Source organism: Bos taurus, chromosome 2, assembly GCF_002263795.3.
Source record: "Bos taurus isolate L1 Dominette 01449 registration number 42190680 breed Hereford chromosome 2, ARS-UCD2.0, whole genome shotgun sequence".
Lineage (NCBI taxonomy): Eukaryota > Metazoa > Chordata > Mammalia > Artiodactyla > Bovidae > Bos > Bos taurus.
The window spans coordinates 133,411,443-133,437,349 of record NC_037329.1 but is presented as its reverse complement, the minus strand read 5'-3'; the positions used below and the strand labels follow the sequence as shown (position 1 = coordinate 133,437,349).

Here is a 25,907-nt window from a genome sequence, read left to right as displayed (position 1 = left end):
GTGAAGGCAGGGGAAAACAGACGGCTCTTGGGATACACACAGAAAAAGAGGAAGACAAGAAAACAGATCAGACAGGAATTCCCCGGCAGTCCAGTGATAGGACTTGTACTTCCACCCCCGGCAGGATGGAAGAAAGAGAGGAGCAGAGAAGGAAAGGAAGGAGAAAGAAGGAAGGAGACACATCAGAGAATTCAGAGGAAGCGGTTTCAAAAGCCATAGGCAGAGGCTCAGTGTAGCTGGTCAGAAGCAAGTGCTGCCCTAAGATAAGAAAGGCTGAGATCTAAGGAGACTGAGATTTGATCCTGCCATTAGCGCTGCTGCTGCTGCTGCTGCTGCTGAGTCGCTTCAGTCCTGTCCGACTCTGTGCGACCCCACAGACGGCAGCCCACCAGGCTGCCCTGTCCCTGGGATTCTCCAGGCAAGAACACTGGAGTGGGTTGCCATTTCCTTCTCAATGCATGAAAGTGAAAAGTGAAAGTGAAGTCGCTCAGTCCTGTTCAACTCCTACCGACCCCATGGACAGCAGCCCACCAGGCTCCTCCGCCCATGGGATTTTCTAGGCAAGAGTGCTGGAGTGGAGTGCCACTGCCTTCTCTGGTCATTAGCATTAGCTACTTTAAATGCTTTTCAATAACCTTCAGTAACATAGTTATGATTAAAGCCGAAATATAAGGAATTTTACGGAAAGGCAGATTAACTTCCATCTCATCAGCTTCTTCTTTCAGACTCTGGCACATACGTGAAAACTAGAATTTAGCAGATTGATTGGGCTACTATGTAAGCAGAGCAGGCGTCAGGGCAACAGCTAAGGATGCAACCTGTCCACATTTATACAGGCCAGGCAAAATCCCAGCCAGGCTTCCTCAAAAGTAGGGCAGATTTTTTTTTCTTTAATTGGTACTTATCCCCATCTCCCAGGTCACTTTAAACAAAATTAAGCCTTGAGTCAGGATGAATAGCTGCCTGTTTTTTTCTGAAGATACTCAGATGTTCATCCATTCATTAAAATCAAATTTCACAGGACTTCCCAGAGATCCAGTGGTTAAGATTTCAGTTTGCAACGCAGGGGTCACAGGTTCAATCCCCGGTTAGGGAGCTAAGATCCCGTATCCCAAGGGGCAAGGAAGCCTGCGAGCCGCAACTACTGAGCCCCCAGGCCACAACCAGAGAAGGAAGGAAAGGGCCCCCATAATCCAACAAGCATCCTGTGTGTTGTAACCAAGACCCAAGGCAGCCGGGTAAATAAATGCTAAAATAATAATAATAAAGTAAAATTATTCTTTCTCTTCCTTCTCTACCACCAGCATGTGACCACAGAAACAAAAACTGTTGTTATTTACATGACACAACTCTTGCATGATTAAACTGGCCTGTTTCCCATTAAAACACTGCGCTCGCTCCACTCCGGAACACAGCTCTCTGTCCCCTCCGAGGCAGCAGTGGCCTCAATGAGACGCTCCAAAGCCACAAAAAAGGACTTGAACATTGTCATTCGCCACTCGCTTTATTCGGACACTTAAACGTACCTCTCTCCCGACAGGGCTCTCTGTACATTTCATTCTTCACAGCAGAGAGAAACTCCATCATTCCCCAAATCCACCGACAGCGAAAATTTTTAGGCTGTCTTTAGTTTGCACCAGAAACAGCAGCCCAGCCAGTCAACAAGGCTACATCCACAAGACGCCCATGTCCCACCCCTACCCTTTCCTTCCCTCATTTAGAGGTAAGATTTAAAATTTGCTGATTTTAAAAGAAGTATAGTAACCCAAGCATTAACACATAACCAAACATAAATAATGAGGTTTCTTAAACAAGGACAACTTTTTCCAACTGGGTTATAAGATGACCAGGTCAGCCTGAAGGTGAAATGAGAGGTTAAGAGAGAGTGTGAAACAGGCAGATTTGCCTTCCTCCCTTGAAATCCTTTCAAGGTGCAGACAATTCAGTAGTACTAAAAAGGCCTCAGCTCTGACACATCTTAGGAGAAAAGCTTGGACGATGACTGACAAATGAAAACACTATTATTCACGTGGTTTTCAATAAACTGAATCTAAGGCCGCCTGGCCCACTCATGAATGGGAGCATGAAACGAGAGGCTTAGTTAAGAGAAATTGTGACACAAATATAGATTCCTCGACCCATAGTTACTTTGGAAAGAAGCCATGAGAGGCTGGATCGGTTCTCAAACCTCAGCTAAGGGTGGCTCTTCTTTCTCCCCAGTATAAGACAGCAAATGCACCTATAAGGTAGAGTTATCGGTAAGAGTTCCCTCTGACTTTGGAAGCAAGGAGAAGGCTTTCCAGATATACCTGGGAGACAGAAGGCAAACCAACATCAATTTAAGCCTCACGAGAGAGAGAGGTCTGCGGGAGGTCTTACAGGACAGAGACGTTCGTGGACGGGCACAGAAGGGGAATCAATTTAAGCAGGCCTCACGAGAGACAGAAGTCTGCGGGAGGCCTTATAGAACAGTGACGTTCATGGACGGGCACAGAAGGGGAATCAATTTAAGCAGGCCTCACGAGACAGAGAGGTCTGAGGGAGGTCTTACAGGACAGTGACGTTCGTGGACGGGCACAGAAGGGGAATCGATTTAAGCAGGCCTCACGAGACAGAGAGGTCTGAGGGAGGTCTTATAGGATAGTGACGTTCGTGCACAGGCACAGAAGGGGATGACGACAGCCTTGGGACTCCAGGGGAAAGTCGGTCAGGATGCTCTGTGGTCTCGGCTGACAGAGTCCAGCCTGCGTCCGCCTCTGGTGACTCCTCCACAGACGTGTCCCCAGAGCAGTCTCCACGAGAGTCCATCCTCCTCCCCACGGCGCTGAACTGAGATGAGCGCCTGATGCACGTCCCCCCAACCCGGCACATGCCGCTGGAGCTTGGCGCCCGACCCTCGCTCCCCTCGGCTCTCTGCTCTCTGGCAGGGGGTCTCAGGCCTTTACCGCCAGGCACGGTTCAGGAGTTTGACCTGCGCCAGCCTCTTCGTGATCATGGTGGCAAAGACCAGGCCAAAGAGGACGCTGCTGATGAGCACGTAGTCGTAGTCGTCCTTCAGGACGTCGAACTGTTTGGACGGGTAGACGCGGGTCTGGTAAATGTCCAAACCGTAGGCCACGACCTGGAGGGCAGAGGGAGCGAGAGCCCGTGAGAAAGGCGCCGGCGGCCGCCACGGCCACAGACTTGGGTCAGAAGGGAGACAGGCTCCTCAGTCATTTCCCAAGGGGGAGCAGAGAGCAGGTGTCATGCAGGGCGGCTGTGGCTGGACGAGGGGGCACAGGGCGGGCTGGGGGTTCTGCTCACCAGACAAGTGGACTCCAGGCCCGACGGGGCTGTGTAGATGCCTCGCATTCGGGAGACTGTCTGGTTATAGTTGATGAACCGCTCTGCGTGGATCTGCACGTCTGGAGAATACGGGATCAGGTTCTCCTCTCTGCAAAAACATCAGCCAGGATGGCTTTCAAAGCTGCTCTAAGGGGATCTCCCGCTGCCCCGAGCCCTGGGCGGTTTCCAGGCCATGGATCAGCCTCCGGTCTTCCTCTGGGCCTACGTGCATCAGGGAGCTGAACGCCGAGCCGCTGAGTGTTTGGAAGGGAAGGGCCACAAGAGAGGACGCTGTGTAGAGGGTAAGACCTGGATTCCTACCTTGTTCTGAGTCTAAAACATCCCAGACAACCGGCGATTTCACACCAGAGGAAGCAAGGACCAGTTTAAAAACAAGACACTGAGCCACTAGGCCGATGGCGGCTCTTTACTCCAGAGTGCCTCAGTGCTCAGCTGTAGCCTCCTGCTCTCTGAACCATCCTCCTCCCTCCCCTACGTGTGGGGACATACCTAGCACCTCCTCACCCTGCCCACAGTTCCTCACCCCTGAGGGAAGAGAATCCAGGACAGAGGCAAGAAAACATACAGAGATGATGGCCAGAAATTTAAAAATGGATATGATCGGTAACGAGCTACTGTCTCCCCATGAGACCTGGGCCCAGTCAACTCCCTCCCCTCATTTCCCAGTGTGCCTGCTGCTGGCGGCCACAGTGGCCTCCAGCCCTTCCTGTAACTCACCAGATACGACCTCAGGCATCTGTGATGGCAGTTTCCTCCGACTGGAAGGTTCGCCCTCAGACATCCCCAAGGCCAGCTTCTTGCCTCCTTCAAGTGCTTACTCAAATGTCACCTTTTCAGGGGGGCCTTCCCAGGCCACCGTCTCAAACCTCACCCCGTGTACCATCCCTTCCTAGCCCCCTGTCCCTTTTTATAAGTTTTTTCTCCTTAGCGTTTACAAGCATCTAACATAGCATTATTTCACTTGCTTATCTTACTTATCGTCCATCTCGCCTCCCCTGCTAGAACGCAAGCTCCGTGAGGGCAGACTTGTTCACGGCCACGCCCACAGCACAGCTGACAGAGGACCAAACATCACCCACAGGCGGAGCTCTTTAATGTCACAGCCTTCGGGGTGTCCCACAAGGGCCTACCTGCTCTGTTCTGTTGGGATCTCGGGGCGCCGAGGATCCAGCAAGGCCTTAGGAAGGGAAAGGATCGCTCCAGAAGGCAGCCCAACTGCACAGAGACAAGTCAACAGAAGTGAGTGTTCACGCGAACCTGATCCCAGATTAGGGCTACTTACAAAAATGTCCTTATCGCAGAAATCAAAATAGAGTTTAAAACCAAAAAAACAGGTCAATGAGATGCCCTTCAATGGCCAAAAACAATAGTCTTAATACACATGGATCTGTAGGAAGGTTCTCACTTTTGAAGACACTAGTCTCTTCACATATCATCCTGAGACATCAGAAAATAAAGTTCTAGAATCAAGAACTAGGGAATGATGAAAGAGAAAAGAGTGGAAGGCCCGTGGACCTCTATATCTCCCATCCTGTTCTCCAGTAGCACCTGCCCAGCTCAGCAGGGCTGCTTGCTGTCGCAAAACACGAGCATGCGCGCTGGGGCAGCAGGGAGGCTGGTGCAGGATTGGGCGGGCGATGGGTGGGGATGGGGGGAAACATGGGGGAGGGGATAGGATGCAGGGAAGCTGGTGCGGGATGGGGGCAGGGGCATAGGGGATGGGGGGTGGATGGGAGGAGGAGACAGGAAGGGCCTGGCAACATGAGGTCCCGCAGGATCGCCTGTTTTAGGAACAGAGGGAATTAAACAGGGGAAACCGCTAAAAGGGCTGTCTTCCTCACTTCTGAGGATAAAACAATGATGCAGAGTGTCTGTCAAAGCTCAGAGCCCCAAACGTCTTTGGTAAAAACAACTGGATGGAGCAGCCTGTTATGCAGTCACTGCGTCCTGAATCTGAACTACACAAAGATGAGACCCTGCACCTCGCCAGTCTCTGCAGCCCATCTGCACAGGCTACCCGTGAGGGACGCCATCAGGGCGCAACGTTCCGAGCGAGGGGCAAACAAAGCAGAGGCGTCATGAAAACGGTCCATCAGAAACAAGGGCTGGGGTGGGTGCGTCAGCTCTCTCACAGACGGCAAAGCCGACTGGACTGGGGCGCGTCCTCTGCTGAAACAAAGCCCTCCTCGCGGACCCCAGCAAGGCCGCCGAGGGCGCAGCTCACTCACCGAGCAGGTGGCGGCTGGTGATGCCCCGCTCTGTGATGGTGGCCTCCATGGCGCTGATGGCGGAGGGGAAGATGTAGGACTGCTGCAGGACCTGGGGCAGCTGCGGGCGGTCCAGGGAGCTGAAGGCTGTGGCATTGTACTGCTCCGTGCCCTCGTAGAGCTCCAGCGCCGTGAACTCGTTGCGCCGAGCCTTGGTGTTCCAGTACTGGTACTGCGGAGAGGAGGGGGCGCTGCTCAGGGCCGGCTGCTGGCTCGGCTGGGAAGGGGAATCGACGTGCAGAGGCAAGTCCGAGAAGGAAAAAGCCACCAGCATCCCAGCTTTCTTCCTGCTCCTGAGCTGGGCTTCCCCTGTAGCTCAGCTGGTAAAGAATCCTCCCGCAATGTGGGAGACCTGGGTTCAATCCTGAGGTTGGGAAGATCCCTTAGAGAAGCGAAAGGCTACCCATTCCAGTATTCTGGCCTGGAGAATCCCATGGACTATACAGTCCATGGGGTTGCAAAGAGTCGGACACAACTGAGTGACTTTCACTTTCACTGAATTCAGTAACATTCAGGGTAGCTGCATCTGGACTATCCAGGTGCACCCCAAGAAAAATGAATTCGCAAGAGTCTTACAAGTCACGAGACTAACAGCTAACATCTGAGTGCTTTCTACATGCCAGGCACTGTTCAAAACTTGACTAGATGAGGTGACTGCTGTTACCCCTCTGGTATGACACAGAGAGCTTAAGTAACTAGTTAGAAGCTATAAAATCAGAAAATGGAAGAACTCAATCAAATCCAGGCATCCCGGCTCCCTACCCAGCCCCCTCTGCTGCCAGCCAGGGGTTCTGAATTCTGAAAGCACCAAGCAGCAACCGGTTTCCCGAACAAGAGGTCGGGAGGGGACTGGAGCTGCAGGAGGCCGGCCAGGCCCTGGAGGCTGCGTCACCCAGGCCGCCCGCCCACCTACCGCAACCCAGTTCTCGGCGTGCACGATGTGGACGGGGCCCTTGGCCTTCCTCTGCACGGACGAGTGGACGATGCGCCCCGTGACGCCGTCCACGAGGAAGACGCCGATGAAGGTGCGCTCGTGGTGGACGTCCGTGCTCTCCGTCACCACGGCCAGCAGGTTGGGGTTCAGGCTCTGGGAAGACGGAGGGAAAGGCTCCTTCAGAACCACAGTGGCACCCCACCGTGAGCCTGGGGCAGGGAGGTGGGCACAGAGCCCTCCAGCTGGCAGAGGAAGCAGCTTTTCTGGGTGGAAGAACTTCCTATCAGGGGTCATCATCATTGTACTTTTTCAGTGTCCACTGGGGGCTGGGCTTGGTTCATTGAATCTCATGAATATCCTCGCAAACAGAAGTTACTACCTACACTTCACAGATGAAACATCTTAAAGTAGTTAAGCAACTCGCTCAAGTCACAAGCAAACAGTCACTCAAGACACAACCCAAGCCGGCCCACTTCCTGACAGAAGGACACTGGTCCAGCAACCTGACGTCTCTCCACCAGGGCCCTGCGACTACCACAGCAACAGAGACGTCTCGGTTCTCGTCTAACTTGACCGACTAGGTCAGTAACGTGAGCGATCACTCCCTTCCTAAGACGCCTTCCCCCCGGCGTCCAGGACGCCAGGCCCATCTGTCCTCTGCCTCAGTGGCTGCTCCTTCTCAGTCCCCTCTGCAGGTCCGTCCTCCTTTCCCCAGTCTCTGGGTGTTCTAGCTGCACCCGCTCTCCTGGTGACCTCAGCCAATCTGATGACTTCCAGAACACCTACAGGGGCTGGCATCGCCCAAGTTTACATGTCCGAGCCAGGCCCCTCCCTGAACTCCAGACCCAACTAATGGACCACCACGTCAGTATCACTGCTCAGACGTCTCACGGCAAACTCAACGTGCCCCAGGCCTAGGTCCTGTTCCACACCTGCCAAAACCGGCTCCCCTCTAGGCCTCGCTCCTCCTCCAACTCCGACTCTGCTCTGCCAGAGGCTGTAACTCATGTTCATCACCTTAAGGACTACGTTCCTCCACAGGATGGTTCTGCAGCTGACGAGTCACCTCTTCATCTCCCACTCAGGAGGATGCTGGATCACAGACAGAGTTTCTGATGGATCGACTAAGGTTTAACCCCAGAAACGTCTATCAGCACTACCACTAACCCTAACAGATGGCAGCTGCCAGGCAGTGGTCACGTGCCTGGCACTGGGTGCTGTCTCGTGTGATCATCTCCACCACCCCAGGAGGACGGCATATTTCACAGGCCCATTTCACAAGCAATAAAGTAAGGCTCAAAGGGATAAAAAAAACTGGCAGAAAGCTCCCCTCTCCACCAATCGCAGAGCCAGAACGCAAGCCCGGCTCCTCTGCACGACAGCAGGCGGCCGCCATACCTTGTAGAGCACGCTGCGGTCCCCCATCACTCGGCCCTGCGAGTGGACATGCTCGCTGCTGCGCTTCCCCTTCACCTGGACGATTCGCTGCACCTCCGGGGGGATGGTCAGCTCCCAGCTCAGCTCAGTGGTGAGGTCCTGGGGTGGGGCCAAAGAGAAGGAACCGGCACCGATCATCAGGAAGGTACCCTCAGGCCCCCGATAAGTGTAGCGAGACCTGGCCTGCAGTTCAGCAGGTGCCTCTGTGCAGGGTGGAACAGGGTTCAGAGGTCCTAGAGAAGCAGCAATAAGGATCTGGTCTGGGAAGAGGTTTTGGAACTCCTAGTTCAAGTTAGAAAACCAGTAAAGCCTGTGTCAATGGCTACAAACAGCAGCCTCCTGGGCAGCTGGAGGCACCTGTTGCTTGTCTGGGCTGCCCGATGGGACCTGAGACAGTCCTCTCTGGGGGATATATGTGTGATCCCATACTGTCCCCAGTCCAGGCTCCAGACAGCACAGCGCGGTGCCTTTGGAAATCTCCAGGGCGCAGCGGTCAGCCAAGCCGTGGAGTCCATCCGCACTGACATGCAGAACAAGGGGCGTGTGGCTGAGGCCCAACGCAGAGCCAAGTTCAAGTGCCCTGGCTGCCAGCAGACCTTCAACTCCAAGAAGTGCAGCTTCACTAAGTGTGACGCACGTGAACCTGAAGACCCGGCAGCTGAAAAGCAGCTCCTCCAGCCCAGCCGTGGGGTCAGACACAACCCGACTCTGCGCCCTCTGGGCACGGGCCGGGCCCTGCACCCATGGGGACCTCAGAGCCACCCCTCCTCACTCACATCCACCAACACTCCTACTTTCTGTCAAAAAAAACAGAAAGATACTAGAGCCAGTGTGAAAGAAGCAGGATAGTTAGTAGTTTCCCATTGTTTATCTGAGTAAGACTAACTCAAAGGAAACTTACCACTTATTACTAACATCTAAGGTCCCTGTACACTGAGCCAGCGGGGAACTACTAAGCTGGAAGGGACCTCAAAATGTGACAAGAAATACTCTTTATTGTCATAAGAAACCAATAAACCTGTATGGTTAAACGCGTGATTATACCTCCACACGTGGTTACACGGAGCCCTAGGGTGGGGGGCAGGTAGCGACTGGAGGGGCTTCCTGCTCTGACCGCTGCGTACACAGCTGTGGTCCTTCTGTGAGGGCCGCTGAGCAGTGACCGCAGCATTCTGCACTCTTCTCAGTGTTGTATTTTAATCAGATATGGGTTTAACAAAAGAAGGAAGTAGGAAACACATCAAGTGAACAAAGCAGATTTCCTACTGATTAAATGTGGCTCAATTCCAGTTCAGGTAAGAAGTATACACGCCGCGCCTGCCCACGCGGACCTCGCGGTCGTGTCCTCAGCGGAGGGCACGGCAGCAGGCCACGGAAGGCATGCGGGCCACGGACGCGCATTCTAGCCAGGGAAGCAGCTGGCAATGGGGCTCAACGGGCCCTTCACAGTTTGCTCACACAACGCTGTATCCGTGCAAACTTTCACCAGGAGAATGCATTCACATGTTACTTCTTTTTTTAATCTTTTCGATAATAATCTTTATTAAAAAATACGGCTCCGATGAAAACATTTCACAGATTCCTATGAAAACACCCGAGTTCACTAAAACCCTCCCGGAGAGCAAGGTCACCAGGGAGCCCCCGGAGGTCAGAGCCTGGAAGCCCACCCCCGGCTGACTCCCTCTGGAGCTCTGACTCCTGTGTCTCCCCTCGACCGTCTTTACGATGACACCCTCAGGGTTCCACTGGTCCATGACACCCGCACCCTGGGTCACACCCCCGCCCATGAAGAACTCTCTCTTTCAAGGTCCCTTTTCCATCAACTCAGAAGAGCAGTGTCTCTTTACCCACTGGGTAAAGAGCACACTCTCTGGACAGACCATTCCTGTGCTGTTTATGCTAAAGGCTAGCTGTTACAAACGGAAAAGGCACTGGCACCCCACTCCAGTACTCTTCCCTGGAAAATCCCATGGATGGAGGAGCCTGGAAGGCTGCAGTCCATGGGGTCGCTGAGGGTCGGACATGACTGAGCGACTTCACTTTCACTTTTCACTTTCATGCATTGGAGAAGGAAACGGCAACCCGCTCCAGTGTTCTTGCCTGGAGAATCCCAGGGACGGGGGAGCCTGGTGGGCTGCCGTCTCTGGGGTCGCACAGAGTTGGACACGACTGAAGCGACTTAGCAGCAGCCGCAGCTGTTACAAAATGTCAGGAAAGGGCGCCGCATTTTTTAAACAACAGCAGGTGAAACCTACGAGGCGTGGGCTGTGTGCCAGGCCCTGCTTTACGAGACTCAGACGTGTTCACTCTCCAGCTCATCACGAAAACACTCTGACGTACTATTACTACCGTTTTGTCTTACAGACAAGAAAACAGAAGACCAGCCGGAAGCCATCTGCCCAAGGATGCCAAGTGTACGAGGGGCACAGCCAGGCCTCCTGCACGATCAGCCGGGCCCGAGGTCTGAGCCTCTCCAAAAGGCTTCCAGACAGGACGGCAGGACCCGCCAGGGAGGACACGTCTCAGATCAGCCCTCAACGTGGCCCTGCTCTCGGGGCCAAGGCAGCCCCTGTGAAGCTCAGAGCAGGACTTCAGAGCCAGCGTGAAGCAGTACTTCCAAGAGCTGGACTCACGTATGTCAGAATTGGAGCAGATCGATCCCAACTCTAGAAATAAAATTCAAAACTCGCATTCGATTAAGAGTGGATCAATAATACCACCTTCGTACAGAAAGCGCTATTGTTCAATCACCATCCCCACCTCCCCCGCTAAAGATGGCAAAAACACTCCCTCTGCCACAGGAGAGGGATGTGGAGTGAACGCTCCTCAGGGGCCAAGGCCCGCCTGTTGTGCACGGCTCCATCCACGGCAGCAGCGACCCGGCCTGCTCCACAAACCCGAGAATGATGGCCTCGGACACCAGGCTGACGCCGATCCACGTTTACAACACCAGGGCCAGCGTATCCACACCTGTTACCTACACCCCTCCCACCACGGGTCCGCCAGGATGCCCTTGCCCACCTTCCGGAGTCGATATCCGCACAGCCGCCCCTGATCCGCGTCCACCAAGTAGAAGAAGATGGAAGGGGCGAGCTCATGGAGCTGCCGCAAGACATTCCGAGTGGCTGGGAAAGCTGTGACCTAGAAAACCCCAGAGAAGAGTTATGGGGGGGGACTTGGTCGTCTGGTGGCTAAGACTCCACGTTCCCAGTACAGGGGGCCCTGGACTGATCCCTGATCAAGGAACTAGATCCCACATGCTGCAATCAAAAATCCTGCAAGCCAAAACGAAGACTCAGCCAAATAAATCAAAATAATAAATGTTTGGGTTTTTTTTTAAAAAAAAGAAAAAGAGTTCAAGGAGAAGGAATCCCTAAGCATGGATTTCTCCAGACTCTTTACTGTTTCCCATCAAAGAGGGCCTTAAGAATAAAACAACAAACCTTAAAGGAATTAAAGTCTGCTAAATTCAATCAGGTCTTAAACTGAATTCTCTTAAGAGACCCAGTTTTCACAAGTGCAGAAAGAGCCATCGCGCTGCGTAGAGAAGCCCTTTGAGGCCTGACTGCAGTCAGCGCCCACCTGGGGCCCACGAGCCGCTGTGTGAGCACCCTGCCCCCACCCATCGACGGCGGGGGCGGGGGTGGGGGGTGGTTCCTGCAGCCTCTGCAGACGCGTACCTTGTACTCGTCGTCTATCAGCAACAGCACCTTGGCATAGTCCTGATCCATGATGGGCAGGAGCAGAGACTGCAAGACGGGGCGCTTCAGCACGGGGGGGGCCACCTGGCTCCACTTCCCAAAAATGGGGTTGAAGACATACAGCGAGCTCATTCCCGTCTCCTGAAAGGGCAAGCAACGCTCAGCCTCCACCAACAGGAAAAGACTGCAAATCCTAAGGAGCTGGGGACCGGAGCTCAGCCTCGGGGATCCCCCAGTCTTTCCCTGCCTTGTGGAAAACAAAAGCTTTGGCTGAAGGTGAAAGCGTCTGACGGCTGATGTGTCAAAAGGATAAAAGTTTAACCGCCTCTAGCTCCAAATCTAAGAATGGGTCACGCTGAGGAACAAACGAAATGTCTACCAGGCCCCCTTTCCAATGACGGCAGAATGTATCTGCAAAGAGCCATCTGCTCGCTGGGAGGCAGAGGCAAGAACAGCCGGCGTCCTGCCCTCCATCCCCGGGAGAAGAGCCAGCTGCCCACTAGGTACCGACACCCACCTGTGTCTGGGAGAAACAGGGCCGGCTTACTAGGGGCCTGGTAACATCCCACCTACGCTACAGCCACTTCCTCCTCGGCCACCACCACCCCTGGTGGGGGAGGAGGGGCACTCAGGCAAAAAACCGCAAGAAAACAGAGCTCTAAGCCCTGAGTCTCTGTATGTAACTCTCAGAGAATCCCCAAGGCCCAGCTAGAGTTACAAAACACAAAACCGCGCCCCCACGGGCTCAGAGGTGCGGCAGAGGCTCACCTTGTCTTTCAGCAGGAGCGTGCACTGGGGCGGGTGGGGGAAGTGGGCAGTCGTCCTCTGGACCGTCAGCTCAAAGGAGGAGTCCGGCTTGACGTTCGGGAGATACTGTTTCCACAGGATGGTGCCAGAGCTGCTCTCGATGCCAAAAAGCTGCCAGAGAAACACCGGGCTCACTACCAGAAAGGCTGACCCAGAACTACTTCTGTCCTTGAAAACCAGAACCAGCCCCAGCTCCCGCCCCGGCCTTCCTGTCCCGCTCCCGGGGCCTCTGAAGGGCTCACCTTGCCCGAGGCCGTCACCATCACCATCATCTTCTGGAGGTTGAATTCATCCCTGGCCAGAGTGTCAATGTTGATCTCGTTCTTGATCTGGCTCCGGGGCTTCCGCGCATCGTAAAACACTTTCCAGAGGTGGGAGGTCCAGGCCTGCAGCAGGATGAGCTGGGAGGACAGGCGCTTCAGGAACATGCCCAGCAGGCCGTCTGGTGTCAAGGAAAAGGGACCGCGGCTCATGCTCTCTCCTCGGCGGAGTGGGGCTTCCCGGCGACGGGGCACCTGCTCCCCCTAAGGAGGGCTCTCCCTCCTCCACAGCACTCGTGTGGTCCACACCCCAGGTCACGAGCCCAGGGAGCAGTCCTGTGTCCGATGCCAACAGCCCCACACTCAGGCACAGCCGTGCGGGAACTTCTAAGGCCTACTCACGGGGCTCTCAGCACGCCACCTGCCTGCAATCTCGGGACAGGAGGCTAAGAGGCAGGGGGCAGCCATGCAGGGTGCAGCCGTGCCACAAACATCTCCACCACAAGCCCACATCCAGAACGGCCAGCAGAAGGCTCCCGGGCGCCGTGACAAAGCCAGACGAGGGCAGGCTGTGGGGGTGCCGGGGTGCACGTGTGTGTGCCATCAACTGGTACTTCTGTTTCTCGCGGCTTCAGGCCTACGTTGTCAGTTGCTCAACCTGCTCCCAACAGACCTCCCTGCAGCCCGCTCCCAGGGGTCCCTTTGACTCCGCCCCTTCCTCCATCCACGAGACCACCACCCTCAAATCTCCTCTGGAGACGAGACCGGTCACCGCAGCAAGGCAGCACGGTGAGAAGCCAGGCCTCGGAGTCGGCAGCCGGGACGCACATCCCAGCTGCACTGCCTACAGGCTGGGCAACCTTGGAGATGGAAACGGCACCCACTCCAGCACTCTTGCCTGGGACACCCCGTGGACAGAGGAGCCAGGCGGGCTGCAGTCCACGGGGTCGCACAGAGTCGGCCACGACTGAGGAATCAGACAACAACCTTGGGAAACGTGCTTCACCTCGCAGCCCCCAGCTCCCCATCTGTAAAATGGCACAGCACCCACCGGGCTGCTGCCGAGACCAGACCTCGTGAGGGCCCCCGGGATCTCCCCGGGCGGGGTGCAGGGCGCTCATGGGAAAGATGCCGAGACCAGACCTCGTGAGGGCCCCGGGATCTCCCCGAGGCGGGGTGCAGGGCGCTCACGGGAAAGATGCCGAGACCAGACCTCGTGAGGGCCCCGGGATCTCCCCGGGCGGGGTGCAGGGCGCTCACGGGCAAGAGCAGCGCCTTTTCTGGGCCAATGTCCATCAGCCCCGGCTCGAGGGAGAGAAGCGATGGGCACACGGGGCAAGGCACAGGCAAGCAGCCCACGCACGCGCGGTGCACACCTCACCGAGGCAAGTCCAGGGGACAAACGACGGAGAAAGCCAGCCGTGGGGCAGGCAACAAGCAACCAGGCAGCGGGAAGCAGGTTTTACCTTGGATGGCTGGATCCAGGCAGCGGAAATAAACAGTAAAGGCACATTAATCCTCGGCTTGAGCACATCTGCGGAGCCTAGCAGGGCGGCTGGCCCCGAGCAGGCTCCCAGCAAACACCACCCGGCTGGCCGGGCGAACGGATGGAGGGAGGCGGGGGCAGGACGGAACCAGGGGAGAGTGAACCAAGTTCACCCTGGGTCTGGGACCGCGGCCGGGTTCGGAGGGCACCGGCCTATCCCCACAGAACCTGGCCCGCCCAGTCACGTCTCTCTGGAAAGGTGGGACTCCTGCTTTGGGGACAACAGCTATACAGTGCCTGACAAGGTGCTTGACAGACTTCAGGTCCTCAAACAACAGCAGCTATGACGATGCTACATTAAGACTCTTTTCATCAGGGTCTTTCCCTAGGAAGAGTCACACGTCGCTCCTTTCGGAGAGAAGTGGGCCCATAAGCCACAGGGCCACAAACGCACGGGAGACGGGGCGCAGAGCGAGTTCAGAGCAGGCCGGCAGAGCAGCCGCGCCCGAAGCCCGGGGAGGGAGGGGGGTGCCAGCGGCCCCAGAGCCCCCACTGGCAGCTCTGCCTCCCGGCCCCCCGTTCCTACCTGCCTTCTTGCCAAACTCCCCTTCCAGCTCCGCCTGTGCCCCGGTCAGTGGCAGGTCCACCATCTCCAGGCACACCACCTCGGCCAGGGACTCCTCGCGGCTCCACAGCACCACCCTCCCTGCTGCAGGAGCCAAGGCCACCAGAGTCAGGCCCGCCTCCGCCGTCCCCTGAAGGGACCCTTCTCGGAGGCTCAGGGCCACCCCCGCTCTCAGGCCAAAAAGAGAAGCGGCGGGGCTGGGGGCTGAGATGAAGTGGGGAGAGTTCTGTCTCCCGCCCAGGAGTGCTAAGGAAGTATTCAAAGGCAGGTCACCTAGGGCTCTGGGAAAAGTAGGCAGGATACACTACACCTGAATCTTTCCCAGAAGCCTGGCCACAGCCCCAGATGAAGGGTCTGAATGCAACTCATGGGCAGGCCCACAAACAGGAGCTGAGTGATGCCCACTCACCCAGCTGCTGCAGGAAAAGCAGCAAGTGATCCTCTGTCTGGACCAAGGCCCGGTAGCCCACGGAGTCATCCTTCTTCAAGAAGACCTGGATGTACAGCTGTCAACCAAAGAGTCAAGACCCCTGCAGTCAGCGGGGATCCAGACACCTCTCAGAGCCCAGACCCTGAGATTCAAAGCATGAGGAGTGGTCAGAGGTCAGGCCACGGCGTCCCCGTGTGTCCAAAGCACACAGCGTTTCCTGGACTCCACTTATAGACACCGTGCATCCTTAGGAGCTGACAGAGCAAAAGAGCAGGTAGCTCGGGTCCTCTCTACGGAGGAACCTGACACCTTCTCGGCTACCCGATCATTCATTATGCACCGATCACACACCACAAAGCGAGCAGGAGGCCCGGAGTAGACCAAGCAGCAGCCGCCCAGGGAGGCTGAGGAACACCACTGGACGTGCACAGAGGCAGGGCTGGGCAGCGACAGCATCTTGAACCTCACCAGGCACGGCTTCCTTATTTATAAGGATAGGGCAGTGGTAATCAAAAGACTACCGGGAGGATACGTTTTTCAGTGTTTATTTACCTGCACCCCATCTTAGCTATGGGACTGGGGACCTTTGTTGCCACACGTGGGATCTTTAGTTCTGGCATGTGGATCTAGTTCCCTGACCAGGGATTGAACCCAGGCCCCCTGCACTGGGAGCACAGTCTTCACCGCTGGACCACCAGGGAAGGCCCTTATCGGGAGGACGAGTCCATCAGCGAGTGAGTAAACAGCTTAGCGTGGAGCCCGGCACGCTGACAACCTGGCCTAAGCGGCACTTCTCTTGCTGGTAGTCATAGGCGTTTCTGACCAGCCAGTGGCTCAGGTAGGACTACAGCGCACGGCTGGGACCAAGGAAAGAGAGCCCCAGGCCGAGCAGCCCGCAGGCCCCGACTCACCCGCTCGGGCCGCGTGCCATTCTGTTCCAGGCTAAAGGTGATCGCGGTGTCGAGCAGCCGCCGGCCTGTCTCCACCAAGTAGAGGTTAATGGTGTAGGTCTGGTTGAAGCACGCCAGCGAGTCCTAGGGAACAGACCGCATGGGTCAGCTACAGGAGTCCCCCAAAGCAAAGTCCCCCAAAGGAAGTCCAAGAATCTGGGTGGGGCTGGGGGGAGGGGGGGGCAACATCCTGGAGAAGGACCCAGGCCAAAGGGCAAAGCTAAATCCTAAGGCAGAAATAAGGTGCGTGAGTGAATAAATAAAACTACAACCACTATACACACTTACTCCAGAAGAAGCAAGGAGTGGAGAGAGACTTCCCAAAGAGTGACTAGCAAAACCGCAGGCAGGGAAAGCACACCCGCCTTGGGAAAAGCTCAGGAAACGGAAGCCACGACCCAAACCTGTGCCTCCAGCCAGCGCCCCACACTCTGCTTCAGGGCAGCTGCTCAGACTAACCCTCAACTCTGCCAGCGGGGACCCCACAAGACATGAGGAGGCGGAGGCCCAGAGGAGAACGCGCTTAAGAACAGGTTCTAGGAGTTCTACTTTCTAATCTCCCAATTGAAAAAGATCAAGAGAAACACGGTTTAATTTATAAAACTTAGAAAACTCCATCTGAGGCTGGGACCTGGAGAAGACCCACTCCCAGGCTTGATCGCTCCTCCAGCTTCGCTGGGGGCCGCCCCGCCCACATAAAGGGCTGGTGCACTGCCCAGGGCCACACCTACCTGGGGGCCAGGCTTCTCCGAAAAGCTCCCAGGTGACCCATCTTCAGAAACGCTGGGCTTCTGCCATGGAAACGAGAAGGACGGAAGGAGAAAATACAGCCAGAGGGTCACCTCCCAGCCATGAGAATGAAGCTCCCACCTCCAGATCTCAGCCCTTGGGAGAGGGCAAATCCCACCCCCATCTCCACCCACACCCCCCACGCAAGCTGGAACAGCCCCAGATGACTGTGAGGGCGTCCCATTCCTGGGCACAAAGAGGTGCACACAGAGCCTACAGATGAAGTGAGGGCTGCTCAACAGCCCCCTGCTCCCCCGCCCCGCCCCGGTTCAAAGCGACCAGGTGAACATGCCCAAACTTTTGTTTCTCAGGGCTTCCAGCAAAGATAAGCAAAGAAAACCCTGGGACCTCCCTGGCATTCCAGCAGTTAAGATTCAGTGCTTCCGCCACAGGGGGCATGAGTTCGATCCCTAGCCAGGGAACTAAGATCCCGCATGTGGCCAAACGCTGTTATTCCCAACACTCACCGCCTCGTTCCGACAGGTCATGACTGCAGCCACTGTCTTCTCTCCGGTGGTGGCGAAGCTCACCAGGGCAGCCTGGGGTAGAGTCAGGCGTCAGTTCCTAAACAGGGCCTGTCCTGGCCAGCAGCCTTAGGGTCGCCTCCACCGGAAGAACCCTTGGCCTTGGAGTTAAAAATGCTCCCAAGTTTGGAGGATGATGGCCAGAGCACTGAGAGCAGAGAGGCCCCACCGCACCCACAGCTGAGCCAGGCCCTGCCTGACCTCCAATACAGGCAAGCTCAATGCTGCTCTTCGCATCTATAGGGAAATTCTAATTAGCGTGCCCTCTCTCCCGTGGGTTCAGGAAGGTACCACTTTTACTCTAAAAATCCTCTGTAACTCTCAGAAGAACCAAATATTCCATTCCTACTCTAAGGCTAACCCCTCTCAAAACACTCATGCAAAGAGGTCTTCTGTCTTGAGTAAGTATCTCCAGATTCAAAAGCTGGGACTTCCAGCATCCAGGCCTCAGCGAGATCCCCCTGCATCCCAGCACACCACGCTGCCTGCAGTTACCTGCGGGAAGTTTTTAAGCAGATCCAGGGCGCCGTGGCGGTAGTGCAGCAGCGCATAGTGGCTTGGGGACAACTGCAGGAAGAACTGCGCCCGAGAAGGACCCACCGGGCTGGGCTGTGTGGGCAGGACGCGGGGTTGGAATCCACTTGCGAATTCCAGGTCGAGAGACTGGGAGACAAGAAGGAAGAGGCTGAGGGCCAGGAGAGGACAGGGGATGGACCATCCAGGCTGGCGGCCTCTGCCCCCCTTTGCCAGTGAAAGGAACGAGGCCTCAGCACGGGGCTCCGGAAGCTCCCATTCAGGCTCTCAAAGGAGGAGAGTGGCTCGTCTGCCCTCATTCCAGTTCTGCCAGAGGCCAAACCTCAAAGGGGCTGCCTGGGAGAAAGGCTTTTCCCAACGGCCAAGGCAGCACCTTGGGCTAGGGAAGCAGCTCTAGCCTCTCACCTGCAGCGGGATCTGCCTCAGCTCCCACTCCGTCTCCAGGGCCAAGGTCTGGAGGGACCGCGAGCTCGGGTCGGGGCACACCAGGACAGCCTCGTCCACCACACCACAGGCCCCGGTGAGACTCCGCAGCCAGGGGGTCGACACCCTGACCTACACGAGAGACGAGAGAACAGGAAGCTCCTGGGGATCCTCACATTTCGCTCTTAGCACACCAGCCGTCACCACCAGATCCCAGGGGAGGATCTCAGCTCAAAGGTTCTTCCTCAGGGACTGAGGAGGAGACCTTCCCACCCCTCCCGGTCTCCGAGAGCTCCACAGCTGGAGAAGATCCTTCTGGTAGTCTGAAAGCTAAACCAGGCCCTCTTCAATACTGGACACTCTTTTCTTGTTTTGGTGAATCTGCCCGCAGTCCACTCTTAGCACCTGCTGTTCTGAGCACTGAGCATAGACATCACCTCTCTCTGCCCCAACATTGCAGGTGCAGCAGGGCAGCCGCAGCCACGGTGCCGGCAGGGCTGGGGCTGCAGGGCAGCATGCTTGGCCCCTCCGATCGGCACTCCTCCACTGCGTCTGTCATTCGCGGGTTCATATCGTCACCTTCAGTACCACCTTGTGAGATCATGCAGGCCGCGAGCAGATCTACACAGCCGTGTCTTTAGCCACCGAGAGTGCGCCATGTGCACACGTGCGGGCTCTGACAGCAGAAGGCAGCCCTCTGCCCGGAAGCAGGGACCACGCGTGGCTCCGGCGTTCACCTGGCCGAGGCCCCCGGTCCCCAGTGCAAAGGAGGGCTGAACCCACCCCCTCCATGATGCCCGAGGCTGCAGCCGGACCGCACCTGCTGAACGATCTCTCCATCTTCCACGTTAAACTTGACAATGTTCACGTGGCTGAAGGGGACGACTCCGAGGGCCCACACGACCCCCGAGCCGTAGGAATACACCATCTGGTAGTGGATGCTGTCACTGAGAGAGGGAAGGAAGAGCAGGGAGCCTCAGCTTTAGCCACAGAACAGGACCACCCTCGGGGGTCCAAAGCCCGGCCGCCAGGGACTGAGCCAGAGGTCACAAACTAGCAGCCTCAGTGAAGTTTTGTTTGGCTTAGTTTTCTTTTTTTAATTTGAATTTGTTGTCAACATTTAGAACTGAGATCAGCATGTAACAGTAAGATTTCTAGCTTTTCTTTAAAAAGTTGGGATGTGATGATGCTAGGCCTAACTATACAGGGCACGGTCAGCTGAGTAAGGCTGCCCCCTTGAGGCGGGCCGGGCACACTGCGGCTCCCAACATTCCCCACCCGGCCTGCTCCGCACACAGATGCTATGCAGTCGGCCCCTTAGGAATCTGAGCATTGGGTCCCTGACAAACTGAGTGAGCCACTCCCCTCGCTCGACTGGCTCTCGGGCCCAGGTGGAGAGTCTTCTCCTCACTGCAAAGGAAACTCCAGAGGCAGCCACAGCCTTGGAGTGCAGGCCCAGAGGCTAGTGAGCCCCAGACCCCACACAGGATTCAAATGCTTCGACTCTCAAGGAGAAAGACGGGCTGGTACAGACCAGGAGGCGGCGGCCACCACCCAGGGGAAGGCAGCCTTACCTCTCCGGGAGGTGTTCCACCCACTTCAGGTGCCCGCTGGAGAGGTGAAGGAGGGCAAGGGTGGTCTTCTTCAGGACCGCAACGTGCCTCACGGCCTCCTGCAGGCCGACCAGCCCCAGCGCCTGGAGACTGAGCACAGGAACAGGGGTGAGCGTAGCCCAGAGACTCCCGAGCCTCAGGCCGGACGGTCCGGGACACAACCGCCACCTCAGGAGGCGACGGAACAGGCTCTGGGCTCAGCCGCATCCGCACCGAGCCTGGCTCTGCTTCCCACTGGCTGACCTGAGCGACTGTATTTTCAGCCACTCGACTACACCGTTTCCCTGAGACTCGCCGACTCTCCTGAGGGCTGCTCCTTTCTTTCCCCGGGACCTCACAGTAACCAGGCCAACTCTCCACCACAGCAGCCATCAGACAGCTGTCATTAGCAGGCTGCAGGCCCGCCTCACCCAACACAAGAGGTTACTTGATGATGGAAACTGTTTCACATTCACAGTGGATTCCCACTGCCTGGGGCATTCCCAAGCCCTTACCCAGTAAATTACCATCAGAAGAAGCATAACCTAACGCAACCAACCCCATCATTTAAACAACTTTAGCGAGACGCAGCTGAAACAGTAGTGCAAATTGTTTTTAAACATAAAATTAAAACACAGGAAATTGTATTCTCCATCTTCATATCTAGAATCTTCTTTCCCTAGTAGATCAGTTGGTAAAGAATCTGCCTGCAATGCAGGAGACCCGGGTGCAATGGGTCGAGAAGATCCCCTGGAGGAGAAAATGGCAACCCTTTCCAGTATTCTGGCCTGGAGAATCCCATGGACAGAGGAGCCTGGCGGGCTACAGTCCACAGGGTCGCAAAGAGTAGGACACGACTGACTTTCACTTTCACTTTCTCTTACCTAGAACATTGCAAAGCTCTCAAGTCGTGGTCAGATTAGGAAAAGCAATCGATACCAGAAATGAACACTGCCCCTAGCATGGCACTCTGCCTCCAACACGAGCTCAATAAACGGTGGCTGAGTAAGCACGTGTCCCATGACCTCAAGACATCAAGAATGGACATTTGATGCTCTCTGGCTCTTCTGTGGTTTTTTCCCCCTGGGCAAAAAAGCCCAAAGGCCCAGAATTGCTGTCTACATAGAATCTGTGTTCCAGCGAAGCCTTTAACCAGAGCAAAATGAAATTCAGCTTCTTTCCCTCTACCTGCGACTGTCCAGGGTAACCTCCCAGTTCAGGCCCCCAATGTTTGTCTCCCAGGAGCGCATGATCCGGCCTCCATTGGACACAGTGATTGCATCTGGAAGAGAAAAGACCACATGAGATCATCCCCAAACTGCTGCGCCATCTGGAGCCTCCCAGGGCCTGTGACCAGTGGCCTCGCCTCCTACGTACAAGTGCAGATAGAAACTGCACCTGTCCTTTCCTGCTGGGAACGCCCCTACTCCGTTCCCTCCCAGACCCTGAACAAAGGAAGGAACCAAGGGGAGAGAGGGAGCTGACGCCGTCACAGGGACAAGCCGGGCTCTACCTACCCTGTCCGTAGAGCAGCATGGCATCCACCACCCCTTCCGCTGTGCCCTTGTCAACATGGCGCCACACTGAGAGACAGGAGAGTCGGACGTTACTGTGACGACGTTACTATGACGTTACCAGGACGCGTTCCTGGCGAGGCATCCAGGAAGGCGCTCGGGAGAGAACCGCGCAAGCCTTTGTGCGCACAGAAGTGCCTCGTTTTATTCCAGGGAGGGGAGGATTACTGCCAGCCGGCAGTGACCCACCCCCACTCCCGGGGTAACGAGGGGAGCCACCGCTGTGCCGATCTGAGACCACACTCTTCCCATCCCCACCCCACCCAACCACACAGATAAACGGACAAAGACAAAATTCACAAAATCTCTATGACTCACAAGCAAAGCAGTGATTATAAATCACATTTCCATGATTTTAATACCTAAAAACATCCACAAAAGTGATATAAATGACTGGAGGTAGGGAAACGGGGGACATCCAAAGCTTTACTGTAAAATCTTAATCAAAAAATGTGTTTTTTGCAGCAATATCTTACTTAAGAATAGTCAGGACGCGGGCTAAGGAAGTAAACTCAAAGGCCAGTTATGAGAATATATTAAATATTTCTAAGATGGCAAAACTGAAAAATAAATAAATGATCCAAATCCAGTAAAGGACGCAGCTTTCGGCCATGTTGTCCCCAGGGGTGGGGTATCAGCCAGGCAGACGCTGCCGGCCACGGGACATGCTGGACTCACTAAGCGCAGCCACGCCATCCCCAGCTACCCATCTACCCAGTCCACTCACAGATCTCCCCAGTCCGAGAATTCAGTGCTGCAATCACATTCTTCTCTGTGGCCACAACCAACTTCTTGGATCCAGGGGAAAATTCCAAGGAGGCAAATTTGAGCTTCCCAACATACTGCTGTCTCCTAAAGGAAAGAGACGAGGGAAATGGAAGGGGCCAAGGCCATCGCTGCACAGGACACTTTGGGAAAGACAGCTGCACAGATACAGGAGGCACCACACCACACCTGTCTTGGGATGCACGAGGAGTGTTGCTGCACAAATACAGGAGGCTACCACACCACACCTGTCTTGGGATGCACGAGGAGTGTGTGTTAATGAAGAGATCTGACCAAAAGCAACATTTCCAGGCAATGTGCTCAGGAGCAAAGGGGAGAAGAAGAGAGAACACACCCTAATAGCTAACCTAACACTCTTCCTTCTAAATGCAAGCACGTATTTACCTTACCCAAAAGGGGACCTGGCCTAAATCCCACTAGAACAAAATTAGTCTTCCCTGTACTCCTTAATAGTGGGACCAGGGACTGCCTGGTGGTCAGGTGGGTAAGACACTGTGCTCCCAAGGTAAGGGATCTGGGTTCGATCCCTGGGCGGGGAACTAGATCCCACATGCTGCAACTATTTTTTAATATTAAAAAATAGTGGGACTAGACACTCACATTACACGTGAGAGAAGAGACATGAATCCTGTTAATGAGCACACAATCCAACTTCCCCTTCTATTTTCACTGATCTTTGGAGAAATATTACACAAATATTCTAACAAAACTTGACAGATTTGAGTCAGGCCTGTGTTCTTTGCAGCCTGTTCTAACCCACGCCGTGCTCAGGATCCATCTGACTCACTCCTCATACTTTCCTTGGAATATACCCCATCACTCTCAACACTCTTATCTCTGCATAAAGGGAGCACAGTGGGCTTCCCCTGGCACACTACCGCCTACAGAGGCGGCGAGTGGCACACTGCTGTTCACGAATGCCACTTCCAGCAAATCAAACACACAGCATTCACACAGAATTTCCCTTGTTACACGGTCTGGTCTGACTTTTTACAAAAGAAGGAGCTGTATTAGTACAGAGTGACAGGTGTGTGTGACATCTGACAGTTTCCACCGTATTCTAGCCTACTTGGATCTCACTGTTATCACTGAACCCTTTACCAAGTACACAGGACAAGCACTAACACTCTCATTCTGGAGGCGAGAAAACCAAAGTCCACTGACGTCAACAAACTGCTGTGAGAACTAGAACGCAAAATTAAGTCTAAATCCAAATCTAACCTAATCTTCTAAGTCTGAATCCCATGCTCTCTTTTAAAATGCTGATATTTTTTATCTGAACTATAAAAGTAATGCCTGCTTACTGAAGAAAACATGAAAAATACACAAAGGTATAAAATAGAAAACAAAAAAAATGCCTAAAATACCATCATCCATAAACGTTTTTTTCAGCAATAAACATTTAACATTTTGGTGTACTTCTTTCTGTTACTTTTCAGTTTATAAACTGCATATACCTAGGATTCTGCTAAATTGGATGACGTTGTGCGTGTGTAACATATACAACATGGGTTTGAACTGAGCAGATCCACTTAGCGCTGGTTTTTTCTTCTCTTTCCTTTCTTGGTGGCACCTTGAGGCTTGTGGGACCTTAGTTTCTCAACTAGAGATCAAACACGGGCCCCCGGCACTGTAAGCATGGAGTCCCCCAGGGAATTCCCTACACTGGCTGTTTTCCACAGTCAATTCTGCAGTGCTACACAATCCATGGTTGGTTGAATCTGTGGGTGTCGCACTGCAGACGCAAAGGGCTTACTATAGGTTACACTCGATTTTCGACTGCAGAGAAGGTCTGCATCCCTAACCCCTGCGTTGTCCAAGAGTCAACTGTACATGTTATATTGTGAGCATCTGCCCACATCATTAAAAATGAGACTTATGGGAATTCTCCGTAAGTTCAGTGGTTAGGACTCCCATGCTGGGTGCATGGGTTTGATCCCTGGTCAGGGAACTAAGACCCCAAAAGCCACAGCACTCCCCCCGACCCGCCAAAAAAAAAAAAAAACCACAGGACTTATGCTGCATTTGTCACACTGCCTTATATCACGTACTTACATATCTGCCCCCTCACCAGCCTGAGTTCCTCTCCATCTCTGCACCCACGCGCCTAGCATGACCACTGGCCAACAACAGGCACGCAACAGACATGCAAACCCGTTGGTTTGATGTAGAAAAGACCTCACAGAGGAGCTAGGCTCTGAGAGTGTTCCCTGACCAGCAATAACTGGGAACATCCTGCTTGTACTCAATGAGCCAGCCACTGCGCTAAGCAATTTAAAAGAATTGCCGTATTCATTCTTACAGCTACTGTGGCAAGCAATAGACTATCAGTAAACTCAATTACAGATCAAGAAACCGAGGCACAGAGTTAAGTCATTTTCCTGAGATCACACAATGCTGAAGTGGCAAACGGACATTTCAAGCCAATTCCCTGGCCTTAAGGATGGGGTGGGTGGGTGGACGAGTGGGTGAGTGACTCAATGAGCGCATTAATGAGACGTGAATGAACAAAAGTGCTGAATGAGTGAATGAATGAAGAGTGAGTGCGCCAGTCAGTGAAGGAAAGAATGAATGAATGGCACCTCCTGGCTGAAGCGTCTTGGGCGGCCCTGTTCTGAGCCCATGGCAGAGTTGGGCTGGAAGGGTGGGGAACGAGGATCTTCGCTGACAGCGGTCGACGTCGGACACCCAGCAGATCCTGACAATCACAGAAACGCGGCCGGGCGGGGAGAAGTGACCGCTGACCAGAACCTCGAGCAAGCCCGGACGGCAGAGCCCGCTTCACTGGCTTGCGACCCGTACAGCCGCACAGGGACTGGCTCAGAAGAGCCCCCAACTCTCGCTTTAACGCTCTGCCGTGGCCACCTTAAAACTCTTTCAAAATTTTTGAACGAGGGGTCTCACATTTCATTTTGCCCTGGGCCCCGCAAGTTCTGCAGCCGGCCCTGCTGCATAGTAAAGCCCTCCTCCTTTTAAACAAAAGAAAAGGTACAGGGAAAATAGTTCCCGAACAGGAACCGCCCCTCGCCCCCCGCCCCGTACGCACCAATCAAACTTGCCCACTTGGTCTTCGTAGACCGCGGCCGCAGGGACAAGCAGGGCAGCCCAGAGCCACAACCGGGAAACCGAGGCCGCCGCCATGATGGGAGCGCGGGCCCGGCCGGCCCGGCATGCACCGCGCCGCGGGCCCCGCCTCCGCGGAACCATAGAGTTGGGCCCACAGGCGGGGTCCTGGGTGCGGAACCATCGAGTTGGGCCCGGCATGCACCGCGCCGCGGGCCCCGCCTCCGCGGAACCATAGAGTCGCGCTCACAGGCGGGGGTCCTCGGTGCGGAACCATAGAGTTGGGCCCACAGGCGGGGTCCACGGTGCGGCGCCCCAGACTCCGGCGTCCCCCGCCCGCGTGGGAAGTCTACCTGGAGACTCGGGGCAGAGGGCAGGTG

The 25,907-nt window shown here is 55.1% G+C and overlaps 1 protein-coding gene and 1 pseudogene across 2 annotated transcripts; one reads left to right on the top strand and one right to left on the bottom strand.

Moving 5' to 3' along the window:
- Window positions 1–1,485: 1,485 nt before the first annotated feature.
- Window positions 1,486–25,626, bottom strand: EMC1 (ER membrane protein complex subunit 1). Of its 2 annotated transcripts, XM_005203355.5 has the most exons (23): window positions 25,511–25,626; window positions 22,406–22,530; window positions 21,622–21,687; window positions 21,293–21,386; window positions 20,087–20,215; window positions 19,333–19,459; window positions 18,495–18,644; window positions 18,051–18,218; window positions 17,499–17,570; window positions 16,974–17,033; window positions 16,204–16,326; window positions 15,272–15,368; window positions 14,824–14,946; window positions 12,734–12,933; window positions 12,453–12,602; window positions 11,664–11,825; window positions 11,005–11,124; window positions 7,945–8,082; window positions 6,526–6,699; window positions 5,574–5,784; window positions 4,476–4,560; window positions 3,304–3,433; window positions 1,486–3,121 (listed from the first exon to the last, which is right to left on the bottom strand). In XM_005203355.5, exons 1-23 carry the CDS (start codon window positions 25,603–25,605, stop codon window positions 2,942–2,944), a joined length of 2,979 nt encoding a protein of 992 aa, XP_005203412.4. In that variant the 5' UTR covers window positions 25,606–25,626; the 3' UTR covers window positions 1,486–2,941. The 2 variants fall into 2 exon arrangements, with proteins under 2 accessions (XP_005203412.4, XP_024838972.1); XM_024983204.2 differs by lacking the exon at window positions 14,824–14,946.
- Window positions 8,294–8,381, top strand: LOC112443641 (uncharacterized; annotated as a pseudogene).
- Window positions 25,627–25,907: the final 281 nt, after the last annotated feature.